Source organism: Pelophylax lessonae, assembly GCF_965119305.1.
Source record: "Pelophylax lessonae genome assembly, chromosome: 3".
Lineage (NCBI taxonomy): Eukaryota > Metazoa > Chordata > Amphibia > Anura > Ranidae > Pelophylax > Pelophylax lessonae.
This window is the reverse complement of record NC_138770.1, coordinates 196,189,940-196,210,736: the sequence shown is the minus strand read 5'-3', so window position 1 is coordinate 196,210,736 and position 20,797 is coordinate 196,189,940. Positions and strand designations below refer to the sequence as shown.

General features: G+C 42.2%; 2 protein-coding genes across 7 annotated transcripts in view; one reads left to right on the top strand and one right to left on the bottom strand.

Annotated features, from left to right (window-relative positions):
- ILKAP (ILK associated serine/threonine phosphatase) overlaps nt 1-1,036 on the bottom strand; it is a 50,989-nt gene extending 49,953 nt beyond the window's left edge. The window contains exon 1 of one of the 2 annotated variants that reach the window (XM_082251950.1): nt 930-1,036. In XM_082251950.1, the coding sequence (XP_082108076.1) occupies nt 930-972 (43 nt within the window). In that variant the 5' untranslated portion in view covers nt 973-1,036. The remainder of the gene's footprint in view (nt 1-929) is intronic. The other variant, XM_082251951.1, reaches the window with a different exon arrangement.
- Nucleotides 1,037-1,672: 636 nt separating this feature from the next.
- The window catches only part of ATG16L1 (autophagy related 16 like 1), a 101,970-nt gene continuing 82,845 nt past the window's right edge, over nt 1,673-20,797 (top strand). For all 5 annotated transcript variants that reach the window (XM_082249970.1, XM_082249969.1, XM_082249968.1 and 2 more), the window contains exon 1: nt 1,673-1,974. In XM_082249970.1, coding sequence (XP_082106096.1) covers nt 1,860-1,974 — 115 coding nt within the window. In that variant the 5' untranslated portion in view covers nt 1,673-1,859. The remainder of the gene's footprint in view (nt 1,975-20,797) is intronic.

Below are 20,797 nucleotides of genomic sequence, written 5' to 3'. Positions count from 1 at the left end.
AAAAAAAAACACCGAAAATGACAGAAATCTTTCCCTTAGTTAGTAAATGCAATAACTTTTGCGCAAACCAATCAAAATACGCTTATTGTGATTTTTTATACCAAAAATATGTAGCAGAAAACAAATTGGCCAAAAATTTAAAAAAAAAAAAAATTTGATTTTTACATTTTTTGGGGGGGGAATTTCATATAAAAAAAATGTGAAAAATATTGTTATTTTTTCAAAATTTACGCTATTTTTTTGTTTATAGCGCAAAAAGTAAAAATCGCACAGGTGATCAAATACCACAAAAAAAGCTCTGTTTGTGGGAAAAAAAGGACGTAAATTTCGTTTGGTTACGGCGTCGCACGACCGCGCAATTGTCAGTTAAAGTCGCACAGCGCCGAATCGCAAAAAGTGGCCCAGACGTAAGACAGCAAAATCCTCCGGTGGTAAAGTGGTTAATGAAAGAAGTGTGGCACATGCGTGTATTTATGAGTATTCTTCTAGTTTTTATTTTAATGAAGGAAGTGTGGCACATGCGTGTATTTGTGAGTATTCTTCTAGTTTTGTTTTAATAAAGGAAGTTTGGCACAAGTGCATATTTGTATGTACAGGCACAAAATACTGACCAGGAATGCAGATTTTTCTATTTTTGCGCTTGTTTCTGCTCCTGTGTGTACAGGCACATTGTAAACAATGGGCTGCATTTTAGCACAGTAAAAACAAAAAACACTGTACTGAGCATTTTTAGGCCGCAGTGAAAAGGGGCCATAAGCTGCTTTAGTATAAAACATAATAATAACAATGTGCTCCCCCTTGTACAGCTCCAACCATGGTGCACTGAGAACCAGGGACAAACCTCCCCAGCTTAGGCTTGTGTCCCTGGAACTCCCCCTCCCCCCCGTGCCAGAACTGAGATATGGGCTGCACAGGTCCTCTCCGCTCACCGAGAAGCTGCGGCGGTTCCGGCAACTCGTCATACAGCTCCATCTTCACCTACTTGGCCCAAAAACTGAGCTTTCCTCTTCTCGCGATATGACACACAGCAACAAAATTCTCAAAGAAATTGCCAATCATTAGCGGAGGCGGCGCACAGACCATGCAACCAATCACCTTAGATTTACCGCATAATCTTGCCCAATAGGCGTTCTCAATGCAACGAGGTCAAGCAGCATTTAGTCAACATACATTTTTTTTTTTAACCCAGCAGCAAAACTGTAATTCAATGCTGCAGTGTAACCAGTGACAGTAAAACGGTTGTGTAGGCAAGGGAATGTATACAGTATTCGTGCGCTGGTAGCAGCCAGCACCCGGATACTACAGGCCCGCCGCTATCAATGCGCATGTGCACTTCCTGTCAGGCGGATTGGGACTGGGTCATCTTTAGGTGACGTCATCCACATGAGACACTCTAGTGGAGCAATAGCCAAGCCTGAAGCCATACCTGCTAGGATAGAAGTGAGGTCGCGGGATAATTGCTGGGTGGTTGAGGGAAGCTGGGGGTGCTAGAGGGGTGACCTGTATATACATGTATGGAGAGATGGAGGGGTGGTGAGTGACAGGTGTACCTCCATACTCACATACAGGGATAGTGCAGCCTGCTCACATTCACAGCTCTACAAATAATGGAGGGAGTGTAGATATATACAGCCTGTGACCTTCCCTCTCTACACACACACACAAATACAGAGCCTCTGGTAGTAAGTGTGAATACATGTCTGTATTCAGGGCATCAGTATTCAAGGTGATCACACAGAGGGGCAGCAGATGTGATATAGTGCCATAGGCATGCAGATCCAGTACTGAGTCATAGGACATTTAGAGCTGATCCTGGGACCATGTGAGTCTGCTGCCCACACAGACATCTCAGCACTGCGATGGCTAGCAGTATTAAGGCCGGAGGATTCCCCGGATGGAAGATCCACATCTCCAGTGAACTGAGGAGGAGAGATCGAGAACAGAGGCAGGCCTTCGAGGAGCTCATCCTACAATGTAACTAGAACTTGTCAAATCTATTGAGCATTGCTTATATGAAAAAAAAAAAAACAACAAATTGCAGTCCTTTTAGGTTTACCATGCACGTTACAATCTGACTGTACAACTAAATCTAGATTTATCAAAGGCCGGCCTTTTTACTACATACTCATTGGTAAATCTTAAAGTAGAACTAAAGGCAAAACTTTTTTTTTCATTTTGAATACAATGGAGGAGGGTTATAATCCCTGTCAGTTCTTTTTTGTCAGATTGGCAAGATTTGCCTTCACTTCCATGCCCATAGCCAAAACAGGAAGTGTGTGGGAATTTCTGGTTGTCATCAGAACTAGTGTCCTCATTGGAAGATTTCCATTCTCTTCCTGTTCTGGTTTCAGAGTTTTCTTTTACTTTCACTTTCAGTGATAATTTTAAACAGGACAAATAGGCAGAATCTCCAAAGTGGGTACACGGACAGCAATAACAACCCAAGAGGAGTTCTAATTCCCTTCTGCACTGTCCAAAACTAAAAATAGTTTTGACTTTAGTTACACTTCAAGGAGATTGTACAATCAGACTTTAATGTGTGTTGTGAGATTTACTGAGCAGCGAAGGGTTAGGACCACAGTCAAGTGTTTTTTTTTTTGCTGTCTGTGTCCCTGTAAAGATGACCATACACTATACAACCCGATTGTCCAATCTCTTTTATATCTGCTATCAACTACTAGGTGGTGTCAAAAAGTTTTGAGACAAGTTCTGTACTTTATCTACACTATCGCCTTAAGAATAACCCCCTTGTACAGTGATCCCAACATTCTTGCCACTTCTAGAATGTGTCCTGGAAGTCTTCTTTTTGACGTTTGTCAAACACTTTCTGCTATTCGCACTGGATCTCCGCAATTATGTCAAAACGGCAACCTTTGAGCTTGATCTTCATCTTCAGGAAGAGGGCGAAGTCCACAGGAGCCAAATCTGGTGAGTATGGTAGGTGAAGAAATTAGATCATGTTGTTTCTTGCAAGAAACTCTCACGTTTGTTCTAACTTGCTGTCCATGGTAAAATAGCAGATGTGGTATCGCACATGGTCAGAATAGCACCAGTTGCACAGCTCCCGATGTACACAGGACAATGTCTTTTTGCACACTGAGTTATGAAGGTCAATGCTCCCTGTGACTGTGCGTGCAGCCTTGTGCTGCCATCTGTTGACCTGTTACAAAAGTAGTCTTAATTTTTTGATTCCACCTCAAATGTAGTGCAAGGGTCTGCTTGATTTGATACAAGTTAAATGGAACGTTTAGGTGTGTTCTGCTATTACGCAGTTTTGGTAAATCCAAAGGAGATTGTACAATCACATTGTATAGTGTTTATTCCCCATACTAGATGTCAAATTTTTAAAACCACGGTGCTGTGCAGGGAACTGCCCACATGGTCATGGCATTCATGCACAGAGCTCTGTGTATGGAGGAACTACCAAGTCCCAACATCTTTTGTGGCTGTCTACTTGTAGCTCTCAATGAACTACCATGGCACTGTTGAGCACTGTGGTAGATCATTGAGTCTTCCTGTCAGTGTGAAACTGCCTGGCCATTGGCCATACAATGTACAGGGCAGATAGCTCACACTGACAGTCTGTAGGAGTCCTGCATGGCACCAGCGATCTGCTGATCCCAGGTGAAATGCTTTCCAGGTTCCTAAAAAAAAAAAAAAAAATAAAAATAAAAATTGAGAGAAAATTCACATTTATTTTATTTTACCTGCAAAAAAATTTAGCTTTTTTTTTTTTTTTAGTGAACTTTAACCACTTAAGGACCAGGCCTATTTCTGACACTTGTTGTTTACAAGTTAAAATCAGTATTTTTTGCTAGAAAATTTACTTAGAACCCCCAAACATTATATATATTTTTTTAGCAGGGACCCTAGAGAATAAAATGGAGATCGTTGCCATACTTTGTCGCACCGTATTTGCACAGCGGTCTTACAAACGCAATTTTTTTGGGAAAAAATACACTTTTTTAAATTAGAAAATAAGAAAACTGTAAAGTTACCGCAATTGTTTTCTATAATGTAAAAGAGAATGTTACGCCAAGTAAATTGATACCCAACATGTCATGCTTCAAAATTGCACACAGTGGAATGGCGACAAACATTGGTACTTAAATATCTCCATAGATGACGCTTTAAAAATTTCTGTAGGTTACCAGTTTAGAGTTATAGAGGAGGTCTAGGGCTAGAATTATTGCTCTCGTTCTATTGATCGTGGCGATTCCTCACATGTGTGGTTTGAACACTTGTACATATGTGGGTGTGACTTGCGTATGCATTTACTTCTGCACGCAAGCTCGGAGGGACAGGGGCGCTTTAATTTTTTTTTTTTTTTTTTTCTCATAAGCAATAAGGGTAATGTAGGACAGCATGTGACAGATACACAATTGGTAGTTTCACGAAAAACCTGCCAAGGTGGTGGTAAATTGCAAACCTATAATTGACAAGATTGTATCAGATCTTTAACAATAGAACATTGTAAGTTCTTATTGTAGGTCTAAAACAGTAAGACATATAAATGTAGTACAAGCACTCAGGCTCCTCCAGGTGTATTGAGGTTACATCAATAGGGTAAGCAATGATCGTTTCCTAACCTGACTGGCTTCTCATGGTTGAGGCTTCTAGGTAAGGACATGAAGAGGGGAAAGAGAAAGCGGGAAGAGAAAAAAGGGAAGGTTTGGGGGGGGGGGGGGTGGGATTGGGCTGCGGGGCAGTCACTTTCCCATATCTCCTTATGTGGTAACGATTCGATAGACACTTTGGCACATATTCGTTATCATGTTTCTCAGTCTACAGACTGATGTGAGAGCATAGGACACAGCTTGAAATACTATGGAAATTTACCTGGAGACGGCTTTGTATCGTCAGCAGTTTTAAAATGGCAACAGAAAAGCCAAGTAGACATGAATTCAGACAGGCTGTCTTGTGAGATATGGATCAACTCCTACATTTTCTCTATTTTATTAATTCTATTAAACCATTCCCTTACAAGCGGGACATGCGTGGATCACCAGTGTACGGGATGCAGAGTCTGGCTGCATTGACCAAGTGCATGGCTAATGACGTTCTGTACTTTTTCTTCGATAGAGATGTGTGGTGTAACAGGTATTTTCTCTGGTGTACAGTCAAGTGTGTAGGTTGTAATTTCCGTGTTGGTGTCGTGGATCCTTTTCCAAAATGGGTGAATCATCTCACAGGCCCACCAAATGTGCAATGAGGTTCCCACCTCTGAGCCGCATCTCCAGCACACCTTCAGGAGTGATGGTGAGAATTTATGTAGTAATGCAGGTGTTCTGTACCAGCGTGACTGGAAATTTTGTAGCCATTTTCCTGGATAGCCACGTTTAAGGAGCCCTTGAGTGTATGTTTGTTTATGTCACCCCATTCCTCACCTGTAAGGGTATGTTGCAGGTCCCTTTGCCATGCTTGCCTGGCTCTAATGGTATGTGTGTGGTATGCATTAACCCAGAGTATATTGTAGACTAGTTGCCTTTGGGGGGATTGTTTATAGCATATATTTTGTGTGAGAGGCCTGGACCACAAGATAACTTTGGTTAAGTGTGATAAAAAAAAGTGGTGTATTTGTAAGTATGCCCAGAAAGGAAATGTACCAGATATTGAGAGAGCCGTTAGTTGATCATAAGTGTGGAGTTTTCCATTAAAAAAGAACTGGTACGCCAGGACCTCTCTGTGTGGCCATTCTGAACCTAAAAAAAATTTTGATAGTCCAGGAGGGAAGTCTGGATTTGCTCTTACGGACGTAAGAGGGCCTGGCCTTGACGAGAATGTGCGATCTTTGCATGCGCGACTAAAACTGGGCCAATAGTGGGATTGTCAAAGGGACTCCTCTAGCTGAAAGCCAGGGAACGAGATGTTAAGGTGAGTTTTCCAGGGTGACCCATACTTTCCTATGGGAATGGATGTTCCAGTCCACCATTCTCGTAAGTAAGCACGCCATGTAATACTTATGTAGGTCGGGGAGGCCAATTCCCCCCTTGGGTTTTGGCAGGTTAAGACGTGTGTATCTTATGCTCGGATGGGAATTCTGCCAAAGGAAGCAAGAGCAACTCCTTTTGTAGGCAGCAAAGGAGGAGGAAGGTATCACAATTGGTATAGCCTGAAATAAGTAGAGTAATCGCGGGAGAATGTTCATTTTGATTAAGGTGGAATGCCCAAACCAGGACACGTTTAAGTTGTTCCATAGTTTGAGGTCCCCCTGGATTTTCCCCAGTATAGTTTGAAAACTCCTGTCATACAGTTCCAATAGTTTTGCCGGAATCTGGATTTCAAAGTAGGTAATAGCCTCCTCCTTCCAAGTGAAAGGAAAATGTTCTTGACAGTGGGTAAGAAGCCGTGTTAATTTTGGCAGCAAATTTCAATTTAGTTTTAGTCTTAGTCTTAGGACTAAAATGGCATTTTAGTTTTAGTCCTATTTTAGTCTTCTGCAAGTGTTTTAGTTTTAGTCGTATTTAGTCGACTAAAACTCCAGTATATTTTAGTCGACTAAAACGCCCTACATTTTAGTGGACTAAAACTCATTTTAGTCATCTATAATCAAATGGGTGTAGTTCAATTGTAACTTGTTATGCATTATTTAAGCATTTCTCTACAATTTCCAAACTCATTATATACTACTGCTGGTCCTGGAGTGAAAAATCTAATATGTTATTATTTATGCTTTGAGCATGCACCAGTGTTAATTTTTGGCAGCAAATTTCGATTTAGTTTTAGTTATAGTCTTTTGACTAAAATGCCATTTTAGTTTTAGTCGTATTTTAGTCTTAAGACTAAAATGCCATTTTAGTTTTAGTCGTATTTTAGTCATCTGAATTGTGTTAGTCGACAAAAATGTTTTAGTCGGTTTTAGTCGACGAAATTAACACTGGTAAGAAGGGAGAGTGGGAGGGAGATGTTTAACGCTTGTGATTTTGTATAGTTAATTTCTAGATTAGAGATCTGCTGGAAGAATTCCAGATCGCTGAGGAGTTTGGGTAAGGACGTTCTGGGCTCAGAAAGGAATAGAAGTATATTGTCTGCAAAGGCTGCCACTTTGTATTCCTTGTCCTTTAACTGTAATGCCTTTTATATTTGTGTTGGCTCTAAGTTTGTTTAGGTAGGGCTCCAGGGTCAGTATAAAAACCGGGGGGAGAGGGGGCATCCCTGTCTTGTTCCATTTTTAATAAGGAAGGCATCCGACAGGTTGCCATTGGCTCTAGCCGAGGAAGCAGAATACAGTGGCAATATATTGGCGCACATACGAGGGCCCAGTCCCATTGATCGGAGCACGGCTGCCATGTAGTCTTAGGCCACCCTGTCAAAATGCCTTCTCAGCATCAAGTGACAGGAAGAAGCCTTGATAAGTAGTAGATGAGAGCCAATGATGTAAGTTTAGGGCTTTGATCGTATTGTCTCTGGCCTGTCTGCCAGGCATGAACCCCACCTGGTCTAGAGAAATCAAAGAAGGGAGAATAGACAGCACTCTATTGGCCAACATCTTGGCATAGAGTTTAATGTCCACATTCAATCGTGAAATTTGTCTGTAGTTGGATGTAAGTGTTTGATCTTTGCCTTCTTTTGGTAGGACTGTATTGTGTGCCTCAAGAAAACGGTCTAGGGGAGTTTGAGACTCAGTGAATAAGGGGTTTTAGGAAGCTGAAGGAGTAGGATGTTTTGAAAGCATTTGTAGTATTGGACAATGGAGTCCATCGGGACCTGGGCTTTTACCTGGTTTAATTTGTTTCAGGGCAGTCTCCAACTCGGCTAAGGTGAATGGTTGTTCTAATTCTTTCGCTTTCTGTACTGAAATGGCATTTGGGTAGTTCACCCTGAACATATGTGACCGAAATGAAAGGGTTTAGAGAAGCCTTGGAGAACGTTATGCTGCCTGTAACATCTTTCAGCATGACCGGTTTGGTAGTGGGTCAGTGATGGTCTGGGGAGGCATATCCATGGAGGGACACACAGACATCTACAGGCTAGACAATGGTGACCAGACTGCCATTCGGTATTGGGATGAAATCCTTGGACCCATTGTCAGACCCTATGCTGGTGCAGTGGTTCCTGGGTTCCTCCTGGTGCACAACAATGCCCAGCCTCATGTGATGAGAGTATGCAGCCAGTTCCTGGAGGATGAAGGAATTGATACCATTGAATGGCCCCCACGCTCGTCTGACCTAAATCCAATAGAACAGCTCTGGGACTTTGTTTTTTGTCCATCTGACACCATCCAGGTTGCACCTCCAGTCTGTTCAGGAGCTCAGTGATGCCCTGATTCAGATCTGGGAGAAAATACCCCAGGACACCATCCGTCGTCTCATTAGGAGCATGCCCTGACGTCAGGCATGCATACAAGCATGTGGGGGCCATTCAAACTACTGAGTACCATTTTGAGTTGCTGCAATAAAATTTCAGCAAAATGGACTAGCCTGCTGCATCATTTTTTCACTTTGATGGAAATGAAAATTATCAACCTACAGAGGGCTGAACTTAAAGACACCCCCAAAAATCTAACAATGTGGCATCCTTTCGTTCCTAACACATTACCCAGTCCATATCTGTATAAATATCCAGCATGATTTTTCCCCATTCAGGTTTGATGTGTCTTCAAAGTGTTCCTTTAATTTTTTTGAGGTGTGTGTGTGTGTGTGTGTGTGTGTATGTATGTGTGTATATATATATATATATATATATATATATATATATATATATATATATATATATATATATATATATATATATATATATATATATATATATATATATATATATATATATATATATAATATATTAGTGCTATTGACATGAAATTGTCACCACGTGTCGGTAACAACCCATGCAATTCCTACATACAAAGCAACAAAAACAAAAAAGGTCAGAAATTAAGTTTTGTGTAATAAAATGGAAAAATGCATGGAAAAAGTATTGAACACATGAAGAAAGGGAGGTGCAAAAAGGCAAGGAAAGCCAAAACACCAGCTGAAATCGATCAGTATTATAGAAAGCAATCCTGCCCATTGCAAATTAATAACAGCTGGTTCAGCCTCAACTGTGAGCCTATAAAAAAGTGTCTCATTACCAAGGTGTCACGCAAGAAACATCTCATGATGAGTAAAAGTAAAGAGCTCTCTCAAGATCTTCGCAACCGTATTGTTTCAAAACATACTGATGCTTCTGAATGTTCCAGTGAGTACTGCTGGGGCCATAAGCCGGAAGTGGAAAGAACATAATTTCACCATAAACTGGCCACGACCAAGTGTCCCTCGCAAGATTTCTGACAGAGAAGTGAAAAGAATTACGAGAAGAGTTGTCCAAGTGCCAAGGTCCATTTGTGGAGAGCTTCAGAAAGACCTGGGATAATAAGCAGGTACAATTGTTTGTAAGAAAACGATAAGTAATGCACAATAAGTTTACCACTCAGACTCCATTGTTAAATAATAAAGCATGTTGAGGCTTGTTTAAAGTTTGCTGCACAACATTTCGACAAGGCTGTGAAATACTGGGAGACTATAGTCTGGTCAGATGAGACCAAAATTTAACTCTTTGGATGCCATAATACACTCCATGTTTGGAGGTCAAATAGCACTGCACATCACCCCAAAACACCATACCAACAGTGTTGTTTGGAGGTGGGCACATCATAGTGTGGGGCTGTTTTTCAGCATACAGCACTGACAAACTTCATATCATTGCAGGAAGGATGAATGGAAAAATGTACCAAGACATTCATAATACAAATCTGCTGCCATCTACCAGGATGATAAAAATGAAATGGGGGTGGACATTTCAGCAAGACGCTGATCCCAAACACACAGCCAAAGAAACTCTCAATTGGTTTCAAAGAAAGAAAATAAAGCTGCTAGAATGACCCAGCCAATCACCTGACTTGCATACAATAGAAAATCTATGGAAAGAACTAAAGATCAGAGTTTATAGAAGAGGCCCACAGAACTTTTAAGATTTGAAGGCTATTTGTGTGGAAGAAAGGGCCAAAATCATACTGCGCAATGCATGTGACTAGTTTCTCCATACAGGAGGTGTCTTAAAGCTGTCATTACCAACAAAGGATTGTGTACCAAGTATTAAATTTCAGTTAGCGTGTTCAATATGTAGCACCCTCTTAGGTAGGTGCTAGGAAAACCATGAGGGAGGCCCTGTCTGCATTTTTTTCAGTGGTCCTCAGCAAATTGTGCATAGTTGAACCAAAGGAGTATCCCACTCATCCCTTCTCCCATCCAAGTTCTCAATAAATATAAAAACCCAAAGATACTGGACTGTAGGGCTGAACGATAGTCGATGTGATATCGACTATCTTTCTGCGGGCGTGGGCGATATTCATATCGCCGAAGACACGATATTTAGCACAGGGAGAAGTCGGGACTCGGGGGAGGAGGAGGACTCAGTGTTGGCAGCCGACACATCCGCTTTGCTTTCGGCTGTGATCGGAGCTCCGCCCCTCCAGCCCGATGCAATCCAGCCCTCCCAGCTCTGCCTCTAGTCTCCAGCCGACCATTACTCCGCCCTGCTCCGCCCATTGTCTCTCCTGGCTGCATCGGGGGCGGGATCAGGCTGTAATGTTTTGTAAATGGATTCAATGGAGAGACAATGGGTGGAGCAGGGCGGAGTAATGGTCGGCTGGAGACTAGAGGCAGAGCTGGGAGGGCTGGATTGCATTGGCTGGAGGGGCGGAGTTCCGATCGCAAGGGGAAACCGATATCGACACAACACCGGATCTCAGTCCAGGGGGGGGGGGGTCGGGTGTGTGTGTTCTCCGGCTACACTCTGGCACAGCACCATCACCAGGTGAGATCGGGGGAGGGATGGAGGTGATCAGCTGACACCGGCACACCGCACACACATCGCTTCCTTCCAGCTGTGCAGTGCCATGTAAGCTGAGCGCTGATTGGCTGAAGCAGCGTCTTCCTCCGTGCGGCCTGTCTCCTCCCCCTGTGATATGCGTCTCCCAGTGATAGCACGTGACTGGAGAAATATCGCGATATATATCGCTGAAAACAAAATATTGCAATGTACTTTTTTGCCCAATATCGTGCAGCCCTACTGGACTGGTCATTGTCTCAGTGCTCACACTTGGAGAACATGCCTAAATGTGCTGCTGTTGTTAGCGGTAACCCAGGTAGACCCACATCCAGCACAATGGCTGGGAATTCCGCTACAAATACTTTTTTTTTTTTTTTCCATCTTATTATACCTAACTTAAAGTAATTGTAAAGTCTCATGTGTTTTTTTTATTTTTTATATACATATACATTATACTTACCTCCTCTGTGCAGTTGGTTTTACACAGAGTGGCCCAGATCCTCCTTCTCGGGTCCGTCTTTGGTGCTCCTGGCCCTTCCCTCCTGTTGAGTGCCCCCACAGCAAGCAGCTTGCTATGGGGGCACCTGAGCCGAGTTACAGCTCCCTGTGTCCATTCAGACACGGAGCTGTGACTTGGCCCCACTTCTCTTTCTCCTGATTGGCTGGCTGATTGACTGCAGCAGCGGGAGCCAATCGTGCCATACTGCTGTCTCAGTCAATGAGGGGAGTCCCAGGCAGCTGAGACACTCCTGCAACATTGCTGAATAAAGATGGACTCAGGTAAGTATAGCTCCCCACCCCCCCCCCCCCTGCAGCACACAGAAGGTTTTTTTTAAACATTTTAAGATTGCTTTACTGAAGGAGTAGCAATACATGGTATATGGGGGGAATTTTTTCTCTTAATGCATTAAGATAGAAAAAAAACCTTCTGCCTTTACAATCCCTTTAATTTCTTACCTTTTTTATATGTTTTGGTTTCTTTATATGTATGGATTGCATGGGTTGTTACCAACGTGGTGAAAATTTCATGTCAATAGCACCTTTAGAAATCTATTTACCAAAAAATGGTGACGTGTTCAGTTCTTATTTTACCCGCTGTGTGTGTGTGTGTGTGTGTGTGTGTGTGTGTGTATGTGTATATATATATATATATATATATATATATATATATATATATATATATATACACAGTGGGTACGGAAAGTATTCAGACCCCCTTAAATTCTTAAATTTTTCACTCTTTGTTATATGGCAGCCATTTGCTAAAATCATTTAAGTTCATTCTTCTTCCTCATGAATGTACACATAGCACCCCATACTGACAGAAAAACACAGAATTGTTGACATTGTTGCAGATTTATTAAAAAAGAAAAACTGAAATATCACATGGTCCTAAGTATTCAGACCCTTTGCTCAGTATTTAGTAGAAGCCCCCTTTTGATCTAATACAGCCAGGAGTCTTTTTGGGAAAGATGCAACAAGTCTTTCACACCTGGATTTGGGGATCCTCTGCCATTCCTCCTTGCAGATCCTCTCCAGTTCTGTCAGGTTGGATGGTAAACGTTGGTGGACAGCCATTTTTAGGTCTCTTCAGAGATGCTCAATTGGGTTTAAGTCAGGGCTCTGGCTGGGCCATTCAAGAACAGTCACGGAGTTGTTGTGAAGCCACTCCTTCGTTAATTTAGCTGTGTGCTTAGGGTCATTGTCTTGTTGGAAGGTAAACCTTCGGCCCAGTCTGAGGTCCAGAGCACTCTGGAGAAGGTTTTTGTCCAGGATATCCCTGTACTTGGCCGCATTCATCTTTCCCTCGATTGCATCCAGTCGTCCTGTCCCTGCAGCTGAAAAACACCCCCACAGCATGATGCTGCCACCACCATGCTTCACTGTTGGGACTGTATTGGACAGGTGATGAGCAGTGCCTGGTTTTCTCCACACATACCGCTTAGAATTAAGGCCAAAAAGTTCTATTTTGGTCACATCAGACCAGAGAATCTTATTTCTCACCATCTTGGAGTCCTTCAGGTGTTTTTTTAGCAAACTCCATGCGGGCTTTCATGTGTCTTACACTGAGGAGAGGCTTCCGTCGGGCCACTCTGCCATAAAGCACCGACTGGTGGAGGGCTGCAGTGATGGCTGACTTTATACAACTTTCTCCCATCTCCTGACTGCATCTCTGGAGCTCAGCCAGAGTGATCTTTGGGTTCTTCTTTACCTCTCTCACCAAGGCTCTTCTCCCCCGATAGCTCAGTTTGGCCGGACGGCCAGCTCTAGGAAGGGTTCTGGTCGTTCCAAACGTCTTCCATTTGAGGATTATGGAGGCCACTGTGCTCTTAGGAACCTTAAGTGCAGCAGAAATCTTTTTGTAACCTGGGCCAGATCTGTGCCTTCAGGCAGTTCCTTTGACCTCATGATTCTCATTTGCTCTGACATGCATTGTGATCTGGAAGGTCTTATATAGACAGGTGTGTGGCTTTCCTAATCAAGTCCAATCAGTATAATCAAACACAGCTGGACTCAATGAAGGTGTAGAACCATCTCAAGGATGATCAGAAGAAATGGAAAGCACCTGAGTTAAATATATGAGTGTCACAGCAAAGGGTCTGAATACTTAGGACCATGTGATATTTCAGTTTTTCTTTTTTAATAAATCTGCAACAATGTCAACAATTCTGTGTTTTTCTGTCAGTATGGGGTGCTATGTGTACATTCATGAGGAAGAAGAATGAACTTAAATGATTTTAGCAAATGGCTGCAATATAACAAAGAGTGAAAAATTTAAGGGGGTCTGAATACTTTCCGTACCCATATATATATATATATATATATATATATATATATATATATATATATATATAATGTGTGTGTATGTATGTATATGTATATATAATGAAATACTTGAGGTCAGGACTCTGGTGTGCAGTCCTGTTGGAACGGGAAGGGGGCCATCCCCAAACTGTTCCCACAAATTTGGGAGCATGAAAATGTCTTGGTATGCCGACGCCTTAAGGGTTCTCTTCACTGGAACTAAGGGGCCAAGCCCAACCCCTGAAAAACAACCCCACTCCATAATCCCCCCTCCACTAAATGATTTGGACCAGTGCACAAAGCAAGGTCCATAAGGACATGGATGAGTAAGTGGGGTGGAGGAACTTGACTGGCCTGCACAGAGTCCTGACCTCAACCTGATAGAACACCTTTTGGATGAATTGGAGCAGAGACTGCGAGCCAGGCCTTCTCGTCCAACATCAGTGCCTGACCTCACAAATGTGCTTCTGCAAGAATGGTTAAACATTCTCATAGAAACACTCCTAAACCTTGTGGACAGCCTTCCCAGAAGAGTTGAAGCTGTTATAGCTGCAAAGGGTGGGCCAACTCAATATTGAACCCTAAGGACTAAGACTGGGATGCCATTAAAGTTGGTGTGTGTAAAGGCAGGTGTCCCAATACTTTTGACAATATAGAGTGTTTGTGTGTGTGTGTGTGTGTATATATACGTGTGAATATATTGTAAATAAAATCAGAAAAAAGTTTTGTTGACGAAGAAACACATTTCCAGTGCATTCACTAAGCAGTATTCATAAAATGTTGAGTGTAATGCCCCCAACATTGTATCAACTATGTATTTAAACCTGTAGTAGCACAGTACACAAGGAAACCTAAGACCCCGTTCACACTGGGGCGACGCTACTTGTTCGCAGCTCGCACCGCGTCCTCGGAGCGGCTGGCACGGACTTCATATCATTGAAGTCAATGCAGGTCGCTCCAGGTCGCCCCAAAGAAGCTCCGGACCCTTTCTAAGTCGGGGCGACTTGTGTCGCTCCTATTAGACCGGGTCCACAGCTACTCTATGGCAGGCGACCTACGGCGACCCGTCAGGCGACCAGGTCGCCTGACAGGTCGCCCCAGTGTGAATGGAGTCTAAAACCAAATTATATATACTTAGCAATATCCTATTGGTAAATACGAATATGTACATTCCAACACTGTTTATACACATTAAAGAAGTCTACCTAAAACAAAATCAATTGGGCTTAACCCAGGGGCATTCAGCTATTGGGCCCACTGTTGCCTCGTAAGCGTAGGTTTTTTCCACTGACTTCCAATGGAATAAAATTGGCTTATGTGCCTGAAATACCCTAGCAATTGCTTACCTAGAAAACTCTGGCATATGGAGATCAGTGAGAATCCCTAACAAATGTTGTCTTGGGTCTTCACAGACTATGGCCTGAAACCCTTATTAAAGGTGTTGATACCCCCCCCCCCCCCTCCAGTAAAGGTGCAGTTTGGACATCTCCACATGATATTTTTACTTCTGGATCAGTGTTCAGGAATTATTGAAGCCGCTTGCTTGGCGTGCCAGGCAGGCAGCTAGAATCTCTCAAACGGAGAAGTCCGCTATGGCAGCCTTTATATTTGTCTCAGAAACCGTCTTTCTCTTCCATTTTTTTTTATATTTTTCCTGTATATAGTGACAAAAAATAAAAACCACTGGCTTTTTTTTTTAATACTACCAAAAGAAAGCTTTATCTGTCTCAAACATAAAATTCATTTGTGTACAGTGTTGCATGACTGTAGATTGTAAGTTAAAGTTAAGTAAAAGTATTAAAGTATCATAGCACTGAATAATGGCCTGGTAATGAAGGGAGCGATTCATGCTGGTACTGAGGTGGCTAAAGTCCCGTACACACGAGTGGAAATTCGGCCGGGAATTTTCGTCCGACCGATCTGCCGATTTTCGGCTTGTTCGTATGATGCTTCCGACAACCGACTCCGACTTTTCGGCCGAAAAAATCCTGGTGTGCAGGCTATAAAATGTTTGTCCTCCGTCAAAACACGTCCGATTTTCGTGCAGTCAGTACAGATTTCGACGGGGGAAAATCTTTTGAGCAAGACTGGGCATGCTCAGAGATGAAAGAACACATAGAAAGCAATCCAACACATGACATCACTTCTGAAGTAGAATTCTGTCGTGCGGGAAAATTCGTGTGCAGTCTAGAGCACATTCCAACCACGAGGCTGTACGAGGCTTTAAATAAATACCGGTACAAAACACTCTCTTCAGTACATCTCTGTAATACATACACACTTCCCAATGTGTTGTCTATTTTAACACAATGTAAGTACAGAAAATACCCCATGATCTACCAGGAAAACAGTGTGCTTCTAACATGTTTGAGCTGACAACACAGTGTCTCTGTTGTACTATCCCAAGCAGTGTTGTCAGCCTTGCCCAGTTCTTTTGTGAAAGGGTAAGTTCACCTTTTGGAGCAGAACTTCACTTTTCATAATAAATAGAAGTGTTTTCCCAATGTCCTTTCTGCCCTAGCCATCCCACTGTTCTTATCTCTAAATTACCTCCATGGAATCTTTACATTTTCACGTTTTTCTTTTTTATTTAAAAAAAAAAAAAAAAAGCTTTCTGCTTCTATTGCTTCCTGTAGATTATACAGTGCCTTGCGAAAGTATTCGGCCCCCTTTAACTTTTTGGCCTTTTGCCACATTTCAGGCTTCAAACATAAAGATATATAAAACTGTAATTTTTTGTGAAGAATCAACAAGTGGGACACAATCATGAAGTGGAACGAAATTTATTGGATATTTCAAACTTTGTGAACAAATAAAAAACTGAAAAATTGGGTGTGCAAAATTATTCAGCCCCTTTTTACTTTCAGTGCAGCAAACTCTCTCCAGAAGTTCAGTGAGGATCTCTGAATGATCCAATGTTGACCTAAATGACTAATGGTGATAAATAGAATCCACCTGTGTGTAATCAAGTCTCCATATAAATGCACCTGCACTGTGAGAGTCTCAGAGGTCCGTTTAAAGCGCACAGAGCATCATGAAGAACAAGGAACACACCAGGCAGGTCCGAGATACTGTTGTGGAGAAGTTTAAAGCCGGATTTGGATACAAAAAGATTACCCATGCTTTAAACATCCCAAGGAGCACTGTGCATGCGATTAATATTGAAATGGAAGGAGTATCAGACCACTGCAAATCTACGAAGACCTGGCCGTCCCTCTAAACTTTCAGCTCATACAAGGAGAAGACTGATCAGAGATGCAGCCAATAGGCCCATGATCACTCTGAATGAACTGCAGAGATCTACAGCTGAAGTGGGAGACTCTGTCCATAGGACAGCAATCAGTCGTTTACTGCACAAATCTGGCCTTTATGGAAGAGTGGCAAGAAGAAAGCCATTTCTTAAAGATATCTATAAAAAATGTCGTTTAAAGTTTGCCACAAGCGACCTGGGAGACACACCAAACATGTGGAAGAAGGTGCTCTGGTCAGATGAAACCAAAATCAAACTTTTTGGCAACAATGCAAAACGTTATGTTTGGCATAAAATCAACACACGAGAATCTGTGGAAAGAACTGAAAAATGCTGTTCACAAAAGCTCTCCATCCAACCTCACTGAGCTCGAGCTGTTTTGCAAGGAGGAATGGGCAAAAATGTCAGTCTCTCGATGTGCAAAACATACCCCAAGCGACTTACAGCTGTAATCGCAGCAAAAGGTGGCGCTACAAAGTATTAACTTAAGGGGGCTGAATAATTTTGCACGCCCAATTTTTCAGTTTTTTTATTTTTTTAAAGTTTGAAATATCCAATAAATTTCATTCCAATTTTTTAGTGCATGGGCAATAATTAATTATTTCATATTGCGGAGACCGCGTGGCGACGCCAACCTTTTTCGCGTTTACAATACATACGCTAAAAATATGCTAAAAACATATTATCTTAAAATCTTATTCCATAAATGCCAAATATTCTTATAAAAACACATATATATAAAATCAGAAACAGTAAAATACATCCATATTGTAAAAAATCGTAAAATAGATGAAATAGACAATTGAACTCAGATAAATATAAATACAGCGCATGATGGGGTATCATTTATTACTGATGAAACAGTTAAGATCGAAGTCCTTATTCAAACCCCTGGGTGCCAATACCTTGGCCTCGTAGACCCAGAAGGATTCCCTTCTATATGTGTTTTTATAAGAATATTTGGCATTTATGGAATAAGATTTTAAGATCTTAGGAGCAAGGGGAGGGACAGAGACCCGCTGGCCAATCCATCTCAGAGCTTATGTACTTAAAGCGAGGCTTGACACGCACAAGCCACCCCTACCGAGGAAGTCAGAGGAGCATCACGCTCGACGTAACGCGTATAGGGGGGGGGGCGGAGCGTGCGTGGTCGACGCAGACCTTCTCTCCGGTGCACTGACCACGATCTTGCTAATACAGCAGGCACGGCTGAGTGCCTTGTAAATGTGAGTTGATTACATTTTCTTTAATAAAGCCCATTTGAATTACCAAGCAGAGAGCACTAGATTTTGCCATATCTTTTCCCCATATATATGTCTCGTGATCCCCGGAGGTGATAAGCAGGGAGGCCCTTTCCTGGAGTCCTATATCCTTGATATATGCGATTGCTGGCCCGTTCGGGTCTTGCAGGAAGGTGAGAGGCAATCCATCTGGTGGAGGGATTCACGTATTGGTGTTCACAATTTGTGTTATCAATCATCACTGGATTACATCTTTCCTTGAACACTGGGACACTTTATATATTAATTATTGGATCTGAGCACGAGCACTACTGTGTGCCTTATGAACTGGATGTGTTTATAATCATTCATTTAATACTATCACTCCTATTATTTGTGTATTTCTGGCGCATCACGTTTTTTGTATGATTATCAGGTTATTGTGATTTGTGAACACGATTGGTGTATGCTGCCGGATATTATTCATTTTTACACGTTGATGTTTCACATGTATGCACTTTATTTACGCACAGTGAATTTGTGTTGAGTTTACATCACATATTTTGGTTTGCGCTGATAGTTTTTGGTATAGCATCCCTATATATGCAAGATCCAGTTAGTGAAACTTTGAGGTTTATTTAATCAGATTCCCTTCTGCATAGAAACCAATCCGCTTCCAGGCTTGATTGCCAAAGCTTATATGAACAAGCCAAGGTTGGAAGCTGATTGGTTTCTATGCAGCTTTAGTAAATAAACCCCTTTGTTTAATCACATTCTGACTGAGAAATAACCACCTATAAAATCAAGTTGTGGGAGTTTGTCTCTTAGGGTTTTTAGGAGAAATACAAGTCAAATGCTACATGCTTTCAGGTGCTGTCAGGAAAGAATGGTATTTGACATCAGTTAAAGCAGTGTTCCGGCCTCCCCCTCCAAAAATTAAAAGTCAGCAGTTAAACATACTGTAGCTCCTGAATTTTAACATTAAAACACTTACCTGTCCCGGAATCCAGCGATGTCTGGTGTTTCCATCGGCTGTCGGATGCTGTCATTGCCATTGCCGGTAAGGGAGCCCGGCTGTGAAGCCTTGCGGCATCACGGCCCGGGTCCCTACTGTACATGCGCGAAGCGTACTGCGCCCGGTTACTGGCCTGGAAGCAGAGGAAGAGGGGGCTGAACTTCTAACGTACCTGACATACCTGTCAACAAGTACCCGCTCCACCTTCCCCTCCCCCGAAAGGTGCCAAATGTGGCATCGGAGGGGGAAGGAGACAGATAAGCAGAAGTTCCACTTTTGAGTGGAACTCCACTGTAATAAGTTGCTTTGAACCGTTGTTTGCATTGACAACATCTAGGCCAGGGGATAAACAGTTCAGCTGCAAAAAACAGATCATGTGGCATTTTCTATTTATGCAACGCAAATGAAACAATAAACACATATGAACACTGCTTCAAGGTTCAAGTTGTAATTCTGTTGGAATTGTATTCCAAATCCTGCTTTACAAAGGTTGTCGTAGATATGTAGCAGTTTCAGTTATTAAATTAATTTATGTAGTGCTGACCTTACAAAGTAGTGCCCCAACAGTAATACAGGCTGACATGTCAGAGCCAGTTTGAGCAGAAGCCAGGTAGATTGTCTTTATGAGGTCAGTTTATAAAAAATGTGCTTTACATGTCTCAATACTCATGCCATGTTTGTAATATGTGTGTTAAAGTTTCCATGTTGTCTTCTCGCTGGGTGAATATAGCATTACCTTGCAACGCTCCCTATGGTTTAGGGAGCAGGAAGGGGCATGCTAATTCCCCCCCATCCTTTCCTGGTCACCCAGGCTGCATGCTTAAATAATGGTCTGGGATTATGAGGAGGAGGCTGCATTTTTTTTTCTTATTTTTAACATGAGGTTTCCCCCTTAAATCCTTACCTGACTTAAAGTGGCTGCTGTGGAATTTGAGGGGACCCCCTTAAAAATCCATACCAGACCTAAAGAGCCTGGTATGAATTATAGAGGCGACTGCACACTGTTTTTGTTATCTACACTGTCCCCACTGTTTGTTTACATTCACCTGTCAGTTTGGAATAGACTTCCCACCCAGAATATTCAGCTGAATGTTCTGGGTGGGAATGAGTCATTAGTTGTTGGGACTTCTGTGGGTGCCAGCTCCCTAATAACCAGAAGGAAGCTGGCATGTTCAGCAGTGGCAATCGTTGTGCTAAATTTTTCTTTTCACAATCTAGCTGGCGCTTTGTTCTGCCGAACACTCATTTGTTTGGTTCTACGCACAAGGTAGACTGTACACACTGCAGTTGTCTTCATTATTTTCTGAATGTTCCTAGTCTTTAGTGATAGGCCATTTTCTCTGTGAATTAATGTTTACTCTCATGGTCGAATATTTTTGCAGATATTTTTCTCCTAAAATGGAATGCTTGGGAATGTTACATTCACCGAGCAAAAGTCAACAAGGAAACTGTGCTGCCACGCAGCTTTAACTGTCTAGCAGTTGTTATTACATGTTATGTTATGCTATGTTATTGGTATCTTCCTAGCACCCCTGTTGTTTCTGGTTAGATGGTTTCTCCCATCTCCATTTTCCTGCTGTAACTGCCATTTTGTTTAGTTGTTTTGAGGAGACTGCAGAGTGTGGAAGCTGTGTAACTTCATTGTAAATTTACCTATGGAAAAGCCTCTATGTTTATGCCTTTGCTAACTTGAAGCAT